The following is a 10,308-nucleotide window of genomic DNA, read 5'->3' on the forward strand; positions in this document are numbered from 1 at the left end:
TTTTTTTTTTTTTTTTTTTTTCATATTGAATGAGCCTTCGCGACTCTTGGCTAGGTTTTGTCATTTTTTTTTACTCAACTCCCGTGACTCACCTAAGTCAAAACCTAGTTTTCCGACAGTGATATAACATTGGACAACATATCAAACAAATAATAATAATACAAATTAATTTTAGGGTGAGAAAACTCACCCTGAAACCATAGCTTGAAAAACCCCCAAAATACAATGATTTTTCTCAACAAGTCAACAATACATTATATACTCCAAGTTGCGGGTCGACCCATTGGGTCACAGTCGATCTGGTCAAACTATACAGCGGGGGCCTATCAGCCCAACCCCTCTGCTTCCATTACAGATCTCACCCTGAAACCATAGCTTGAAAAACCCCCAAAATACAATGATTTTTCTCAACAAGTCAACAATACATTATATACTCCAAGTTGCGGGTCGACCCATTGGGTCACAGTCGATCTGGTCAAACTATACAGCGGGGGCCTATCAGCCCAACCCCTCTGCTTCCATTACAGATCTCACCCTGAAACCATAGCTTGAAAAACCCCCAAAATACAATGATTTTTCTCAACAAGTCAACAATACATTATATACTCCAAGTTGCGGGTCGACCCATTGGGTCACAGTCGATATGGTCAAACTATACAGCGGGGGCCTATCAGCCCAACCCCTCTGCTTCCATTACAGATCTCAGAAAACTTTCCATTCGGGTAGCCACCAAAATATATCAGAGCGGGTCAATCTTCAAAACATATCAAGAATTCGAAACAAACTTAACAACTTTGTTTTCTTACCTGAATGTACGTGCAAACAGCTTAGAATTCCTTCTCCATATCAGCAACTTCAAGTGAAGGAGTTTCTAGATGACGTGGTGCTCCTAACAAGAAGTCCCGGAGGTGAGACTCCATGCTTGCGAAATCTAGTCTGAAGAAGGCTCAGGGAAGAAAACTATGCTCTCATGGTCATTCTCCACTAGAGCTTGGAGCCTTCTAGGAATGGAAGGTGTGCTAACCTCCACTATACCCTCAAGTATCTGAACTACCAGACCCATTGATGGTCCATTCCAAGTCCCAATCCGTATGTAACAGACCCATTCCACAACATTAAAATCTGACTGGCTCCAGCAGGGTCTAGCTCCATAGAGAAGAGCCCTAGAGTAGGATCCTCTGAACTCTTCCATGAAGTTAAGGGCTGTGTTTTATTGGTGTGTTTATTCAGCCTAAGCTTTCCACCAGGCAACCAAGAGTCCGTTGGGTGATCAAAGCTCTCCCAGATCAAATTAGAGGAATTTGACACGTCTCAAAACGAAATTTCCGGAGTCAAGAAATCCTCCAACAAAAAGAAAAGAAAAAACACTTCTAAGGTCATGGAACTCAGTGCTGTTTATCAAACTATCTCTCAAATCACCAAAAATTGTCCATACGATTAGCTCTGTGAATCCCATCTCCATTGCCCCAAATCCTCCTTGTTGAAAGCCCCTTGCCTTTGCCTCTTGTTTATGTCCTACTACCCCAAAATCCATAATTAAAACCCAATTAAACAAGAGTATGGTTAAAAATAAGTAAAGCTGCCCATCTTGCATCTCAAAAATGGCATGAAATATTAATTGAGGACAATTCTGTGAAGAGAGCTTAAATATCTCAGTTGGTGAGACCTGGCAAACAGAAGATTTCAACCTATATTGTTAATAGGACAGTCAATAATAAGATGATGATCAATATAAAGCATATGCAAAAGTCTGAGGATATAGTTACACATGGGTTGGGCTTCTTGTGCTAGAAATAACATATTTTGAGCTAACCAAAGGAAATAAAACTTAATTTCAGCAACTTCATGTCAAGAAATATCAAGATCACAGAGTGCTCATGGCTTCAGATGAAGTACCGGAGGTGGGACTCTGTACTTGCAAAATATGGTTTGAGAAAGGCTCAGAGAAGTCGTTCGCCACAAGACCTTCGAGTCTTCTAGGAATGGGAGGTGTGCCGACCTCCACTATCCCCTCAAGAATCTGAACTACTAGACCCATTGATGGTCTATAAACTTCATCATCTTGGATGCACCAAGAAGCAACTTTACAAGCTCTGTGTAGTTCTGCAAGATCAACATTACCTTCTAGCCTATCATCCAAAAGGCTGAGGATTTCTCCATCTTCATTGATTTTTCTTGCTGCCCAGATAGGAAAAAACCCAACCTTTGCACTAACAGATTGATCAGAGTTTCTCCTCCCGGATATAAGCTCGAAAAGCATCATACCGTAGCTATAAACATCTGCCTTTGCAGTGATGGCCACACCCGAAATCCACTCTGGTGCGAGGTATCCTATTGTCCCCCTCATGGTAGTCAGAACCCCCCGACTGAAATCCCGACCAAGAAACTTTGCCAGGCCAAAATCAGCCACCTTGGGACAGAATTCAGCATCTAAAAGAATGTTCTCGGGTTTGATGTCACAGTGTATGATGCATTCTCTACACTTCTCATGCAGATAAGATAATCCTTTAGCTGTCCCCAGTGCAATTTGGTATCTCGTTTTCCAATCTAAAACTTCTGAGTCATTTTTTTTATGAAACAAATGGGAATCTAAAGAGCCCTTGGGCATAAAATCATAGACCAGCAACCTTTTAGTTCCTTCGCAGCAAAAGCCACGAAGTCGAACGAGATTTACATGTTGAATCATCCCAATCGTGCTTACTTCAGTTCGGAACTGCTTCTCTCCTTGACTTAGGCCTTCAAGTTTTTTCACCGCTACAACAGTGGATTGAAACAATGTTCCCTTAAAAACAGAACCAAAGCCTCCTCTCCCAAGCTTTTCGGAGAAGCTTTTGGTTGCAAATTTTAAATCTTTGTATGAAAATGGAACCAAATAACCTTCAACTGCCTCCGAAGGTCCAACTAAATTCCTCCTCTGCCTTGTCCACATTAGCACCACTAGAAGACCCAGGAGAGCTACAACCCCTGAAACAGCACCTGCGATAGCACCTACAGGTGATCCCTTTTTGTTACCCCCAGAAATCGAATTCGTAAGTTCAGAGGTACCCCCAGAACTCGAATTCGTAAATTCAGAGGTACCCCCAGAAGTCGAACTCATCAGTTCAGAGATGGCAAGCTTGAGATATAGCTCTTGTCCACCAGTGCATCCATTTGAGAGTTGTTCCAGATTCAAGAGTTTTCCTTCCCAGAAAGAGCAGTTACCATCATATGCATAAGCATTACAAGAGCAACTGTTCAAGCAAGCCACTTCACAGTCCTGGGAACTCCCAACCGCCACAGATTGCGGATTTGCGGGCAATTTCATTTTGGACATCTTGAAGTACCCATCTTTCTTCCCATTAACAGAAGAGTCATCCACACACTGTAGTGGGATATTCCTTAAGCACCCAGCAGACCAATCTGTAGGTGATGGGTAGTCTGTTGTGTAATATGGACTGAAACCTTTCAAACACTGGCAATCAGCACTTACGGCTTGCTGATTGCAGATTCCAAAAGCCCCGCAAAGATTAAAAACCGCGCATGTCTCACCCGATCGACCCCAAAATAAAGTCCAACCGACACTATCCAGCCAAGTAAATAAATGGATCTGTCCCGAATCATCTAAGACGAATCTAGAGATCAAAGATGAATTAGATAAATAATAAGTTACATAATTCACCTTCTGGTTCGAAATATAGGCGAAATTGTAGGTGAAATTGTAGATATAGTCACTTCCCATATCAGGAGCTAATCTGAAAATATGACTGCTCCAAGTCCAGTTCGTCCTGTACGTAACAGACCCATTCCGCAATATAAATAATTGATTGCTTCCAGCAGGGTCTAGCTCTAGAGAGAAAATCCCTGGCGAGGGATCCCATAAATCACTCTTCCTTGAAATGAGGCGCTGTGATGTATTTGTGAATTTGTTCAGCCCAATCTTTCCACCCGGCAACCAAGTATCCGTTGGGTGATCAAAGCTCTCCCAGATCAAATGAGAGGAATTTGAGACATTTCTCAAAACGAGATTTCCAGAGTCAAGAAGTGCTGCCTCGGTAGAATTCGAGGTTGTTGGGGTCAAGTTTGTGGACCAGATAATGGTTTTGGATGGGCCGAGAATGACTAAATTCCCATCCTCTAAGAGCTTCAGTTCCGAGGAATACTCATCAGAGAGGTGTTCATCTCTGTTTGCCACCCAAACGACGGTCCTCTCCGGTATCTTTCTGTACCAGATACCAATGTAGCAGTCGTAGAAGCAGTAGTCCTGAGAGTAACCTAACGGCATGAAGAAACCCAATTCGAAGTTCCCATCTCCTTGAGAGATTATAGTCTGATTCACAGAAATAGATTCACCAACCGAGAGGACTCTAGCTCCGACAGAGGGACGACTAGCGTCGAAGAAAAAGCAGAGAAACAAGACACAAAAGAAGCACAATTCCCTGTTTCTCTCACCCATAATTGCACTCTTCTTCTTCTTCTTCTCTTCTTCTTCTCTATTATTATTATTATTATTATTGTTTTCTTTTTTTTTTTAATAAACATGCCCACGGTCGGAAAAAATTAGGAAAACTACATAATTACCCACTTCTTCTTCTTCTTCTTTATTATTATTATTATTGTTTTTTTTTAATAAATATGCCCACAGTCGAAAAAAAGGGAAAATTACATGATTACCCACTTCTGGGTTTCTCTTAACAAAATTATCCATCAAAAGTTTCAGTTAACAAAATTACACAAAATTAGGTTTCCCTTTACAAAATTACCCACTTAAAGTTTAAGTTAACAAAAATACCTAAAATTGAGTTTGGGTTTACAAAACTACCTACTCAAAGTTTTAATCATAAAAAAATACATGATTATATGTGGAAGATTAAGAATCATTATTTTGGGTAGTTTTGTAAACCCAAACCTAATTTTGGGTATTTTTGTTAACTAAAACTTTGGGTGGGTAGTTTTGTAAACTCAAACCTAATTTTGGGTATTTTTGTTAACCAAACTTTTTGTGGGTAATTTTGTAAAGTGAAACCCAAAAATGGGTAATCATGTAATTTTCCTGAAAAAATTTCCTCATCCTAATTTTTTTTTATTATTTTATTATAAACAAACTTTAAACTTTGAACTTTGAATGAGGCTTAGGTGTGATAAGCATCGGTCGGTTGAGAACATCTAAACACGCATCTCAAGGGATTTCAAGTCATCCAATACTCATTACACCTATACAATAAACATAGGTTATCAAGAATCAGGGAGTAGCCCAAGCGCCTTTCTTGGTCCTGCGTACAACTCTGGAAGTCTTGAGTCAAAACTCTTGAAAGACAAACGATCATTATTTTTATTTATTTATTTATTTTATTATTATTTTTTTTTTAAAAGTGATGATCGCTTTTACAAATGATATATCAATAGGGAAAAAGATCTACTATGCCGTGATACAAGGGATGGTAAAAAGACCATCTCTATCCCTTTGTTGGATGCATGTTTGTCTCCCCTAGTTGGTCTTCACACTGGTGCAGTAATCACACGATCAGGTAATGATCTCCAATCCTAATAAATTATATCTTTTTTTTTTTTTAGCTAACGACAGGTATCCATGCGTTCGGCTTCAACTTTAACTAAAAGCAGTGAAGAGCACTAAACACTCTAGTGTGAGTGGCCCAAAGTGTGCCTAGTGAGAGTCAAACTTAGGACATTCAAGTTTACGACTTGTACCAAATTCGTTGTTCATCAACTGTGCTACCCCCTTGGGTTTCCTAATAGATTATATCATCATCATGACAAGAAAAAAAAAAAGAAAAGGTGTCAATTGATTTGGTTTAAGATACAAAATTTAGAAACTAAACCGTAAATAAGAACACATTTTTAAAATAAAAAATGAACCAACTTGATTCAATTTGGTTTAGGTTTTGATTTGGTTTAAATTCTATCATTGAGAGAGACACTTCACCTATAAATAATGGGGAAGGGATAGGCTTGCATGCTGTCCATTTCAAGAATGGTGGCAGACTACAAGACACATGTAGAGGAGACAAAGGAGGGTAGGGAGTCTTTTCACCATGAGGGAAAGAGAGAGATGCATTCCATAAATATATAGAATTGAGGCTCCAACTACTAATATAGATTTGAATTGGATAAATACACAATCCACAAGAGGGGAAAAAAAAAAGACGAAGGCTCTATAGTATCTTATTTTAAGGAGAATCAAAGAACTTAGATAGTTTAACGTTAACCATGTATATTTAATCACTTGGATTCGTAAGGATGATTATTCAACAAATGTCCCAAATTTCCTTATAACTTAATGATGCTTTATGCCTTTATTTTTGAGAACTCAATTGCTCAATTGGTTCTTTCCTTTACCATATTGGAACGAACTGTAAATTGGAATGTTTTGTATAGAACTTTCCTTTCTGAACAAGTGGATTTCAGAGAAACCTTAACACTATACTACTAACTACAATTTAGATTGACTAAATTCTAATAAAATGATTTCACCTTTGAATATGAAATTGAACCGATTTTGCTTTGGTTCGATTCAACTTGAATTTTAAATTATTGACTTCGATTTCAATTCCAAATTGACACTCTTAATAAGAATGGAACCATGACCCTGATCGATCTTAACCTATTACCTAAAAACCATGAACAATTGGGACTGCAAGATGTTGGATATGCTGTGTATCAAAGTTTCAAAGACGTAATTAATTATTCTAATATCCAAAAATAAGATACTTATCCATGGAAATAAGCAAATATATATATATTGTAGAAACGCAACCCTAAAACGATGCAGAAGATAATGGAAAAACAAAACAAACAATGCACACAGATTTTACGAGGTTCGGCAAGGTTGCCTACGTCCCCGGTGAGATGAGATCCTGCTTCACTATCAATGGAGAATAGGGTTACAACGCTCTTCCTCACACCTCTCCGTATTGCTTGCATTTCAGAGAAAGAAACCCTCGCTACAAATATATAGCGGAAAAAACCCTAATCCGGATCAAATTACAATTGCCAACCTAATCCGGATTAAACTACAATTGCCCTCAAATAAAAAAATTCGAGCGGGGGGCTGCGCCCCCTACACCCCCTGCTGTGCAGGGGGGCCTCCTGCCCCCCTTGCAACCCCCACGGCCCGCTAACCGGCTAGCGGGACCGCCGTCCTGGCTGTCTAGGTGCTGCACCAGTACTCCCTGGATTAAACTGCGACGGAATACAAGACATCATACACCAACATATATATATATATATATGTATATACTTATCCATGGAAAATGAATAGTTGGATTCTTTATTGACCAGAGGCCTAGACCCTAAGAGAATCATATTTTTAATTCTCTTAATGAAGGATTACTTTATTTCGTTGACGACTACCGTGCAACGGTGCAAGACCATGGTTACGAGACTTTCGTGAGGCAACCATTCAAATGGTTTTATATAGTCAATCCCATGTGATCATAGACACTATATTGAGAGGAAATACTATTTTATTTCCTTCTGTAGAACCATGATAGGACCGGCCATTGATCCCAAAGAAAAAAAAAAAGCTCACCGGTTGCCCTTGACCACTATTTTGGGGTTATATTTAGTATTCAAAGTTTGCCTTTATTTGGTGTCAGCTCTCGTTGTTTACATCAAAATAGTGTTTTACCCGTAGATGTTCAATCAATTGCTATCCCTCAACGTGTTTTAGGGAGAACCAGTTAGCTCGAGTGGTTAAAAAAATATACATATATATAATTAAATGACAAGTTAAATCATATTTATTTATTTATTTCTTTTGAATCAAATATAAATAAAGAGTTTTTATATAATAAAACTCTTATTTAGTTAATTAGTTATCAATAAAATTCTCTCATTCAAACTTAATCAAATAGCCAATGGGGAAGAGTTATTTCCCAATTGTTCACACCTCTCCAAGACTTGTCACCTGTAACTGCTTTCTAAAAGAGAGAGAGAGAGAGAGAGAGAGAGAGAGAGAGAGAGAGAGAGAGAGAGAGACACATTGTTTGATTTTTTTTGTACAATTTTTCATAATCATTTAAGACAACCCTTGAAAGACATAAGTCGGAGAAATTTGTGACTTTTGAGAATCTAATAAAAAAAAAAAAAAATTGAATCGGTCATTCCAGATATTTTGAAATCAAAAGCGAGCATTTTTAATTTCGATTTGCATCGATCAATTTGATTAAGGATTTTTAACTCGGAATTGCAAATCCAAAATCTCTAGATTTGATCCCCAAATTACCATTTCCTTTTGAGTTTATGAGAGAGAGAGAGAGAGAGAGAGAGAGAGAGAGAGATTCCTTTGTGATTTCTTTGATGTCGTTAGTCTAAAAGACTGCGTTTGATATCCTTTTTTTGAAACGTTTCTAGAGTTTTTTTGTTCTAATAGAGTGAAAAAATGAAATCTAAAAATCTAATGTTTGGTACGTTTGTGGTGAAAAACGGTTTTTTATTTTAAACAAAAAGTGAAGAAAAAAAAAAACTATAGCAACGGAAAATGACGGAACAACAAATCCTCGTTCGGTCATTCCAGTTTCGTTCCAACTTAGAAAAAAAAGAACTTTTTTGGCAAATCGTTCCCGATAGTCTTTCACCTCTCTCTCAACACCACCCTACTATTGCGCAGAGAGGAGAGAAGACACCACACCGCTGAAGCCCCTAGTTCTTTTCACAACAGGTGATGCCACCAGCCCCACAGCTTCATCTTTTCCTTCTACCCGCTTCTTTGTTCTTCAACCTCATCTTGCCTTGATTTTTTTTTTTCCTATAAGTAGAAAAACTTGATTTCTGGTAGAGAGGAGAGACGACGCTGCCGCCCCTGTTCTTCGTCGTTCATCAGATTTCTGTTCATCGGCTTTAGGTTTGAAGTATGATTGAGATTTGGAACTTAAAATTCTAGAAGAATTTCAAATTGGGGGTGATAGGATGCCATTTTCAACCTAATTTGCTATGGTTAGGGTTTGTTCTGAGGTTGTTCATATAAAGGTCTAAGCTTCTCTTCTCCCTTTCTCTCTCTGCTCTCTTGTTGTGCTTAAAAGTGGAATATATTAACTTGCGCACACTTCCCCTTCTCGTCTCTTTCTCTCTTGTTTCTCTATTTCTTCAGGGACCATTAAGGGACGATGCGTGTGGGCTGTGAAAGTACACAACTGTGTAGTATTGAGCCTCTGTTGGGTTGATTTTCTTCTTTATAATTCCAATATCAAGTATTTAATCGTCCATATATTTTTTCCTTAAATTTTCTGATGTTTGATCTGTAGAATGTCTAGTGTCTTGAATTTAGATCTGATGTCAGCTATACCATTTTTTTACTTATCAGTTTCTACCTATTACATGTGTTAATGGCTATTTTAGTTGGAGAGAGTCATTTTCTTTGCTCCCTTTGTAAGTGCATATATGTTGTAATTCCTCTAATACAGCTGAAAGGCATACTTTCTAAACTGATGCATCTTGATGACCATACTGTCATAGACAACATTTCATGGATTGACTGGGGCTTATTCAAGTGAAAAATGTAATGGATTTGGTATAATCTTATCCTACAGTGGATCAGGCAATCCGATACTGATTAAATAAATCCTTCTCCCTTCCTTTTCCATTAATTTTGGCTTGGATTCAAATTTGATATCGATTCCCCATGTGGCTGAATCTTTTTATCTTTCTTTCCTTTCCTTTTACTGAAACTATCGGCAGCAGCCGATTGCTTCTGTGTTCACATTATTTTTACCATTGAAATTGTTACTGATTGGGTTACCATGATGATAGTGTTATTGGAAATTTCTGTTGATCAATTTGTTGTATAAGCCCCATCCCTAATGAGTCTTTCTTCATCCTTGATAAATATCATATGATAATGGATGGAAGATTAGGATACAAGGAGATTGAAAGACCCATTTAATTGTATGCTTCTAAGAACAGGGGTTTCTGAAACAAGTTTTACCAAACACTACAATCACAATTTTTTCGTTATGAAACTGTTCCAGAAATAGATTCACCAAACACCATCTTTTCGTTTAAAAACGGCGTTTTGACACAGAAACTGAAATTTTCGTTTTTGACACGAAACATCGTTTATGTTCATACCAAACGGAGCCTAAGTGTTTCCTCAAAGAGGTTAGTGAAGTGGTTATACAAATTACAAAGAATTCTATGTTTTCCACTTTTTTTTTTTGGGCCCCTTATTCTGTTCTCATTTTCTCTCTACTTGATTTTGGAAGGTGACCAACTTTTAATACTAGTTGTTACGTTATACTGCCATTTTTCCAATCTAATTGATATTGACTAGAAAGAAAAATCTCGTTTTTTTTTTTTTTTTAAATCATAGTTAAA

The 10,308-nt window shown here is 37.9% G+C and overlaps 1 protein-coding gene across 1 annotated transcript; it reads right to left on the bottom strand.

Annotated features, from left to right (window-relative positions):
* Window positions 1-1,660: 1,660 nt before the first annotated feature.
* LOC122078608 (G-type lectin S-receptor-like serine/threonine-protein kinase At2g19130) lies at window positions 1,661-4,459 on the bottom strand. The gene has a single exon (XM_042644662.1). The coding sequence runs from the start codon at window positions 4,430-4,432 to the stop codon at window positions 1,865-1,867; it is 2,568 nt and encodes an 855-aa protein (XP_042500596.1). The 5' UTR covers window positions 4,433-4,459; the 3' UTR covers window positions 1,661-1,864.
* Window positions 4,460-10,308: the final 5,849 nt, after the last annotated feature.

The sequence above is a fragment of the Macadamia integrifolia genome, chromosome 5, assembly GCF_013358625.1.
Source record: "Macadamia integrifolia cultivar HAES 741 chromosome 5, SCU_Mint_v3, whole genome shotgun sequence".
NCBI lineage: Eukaryota > Viridiplantae > Streptophyta > Magnoliopsida > Proteales > Proteaceae > Macadamia > Macadamia integrifolia.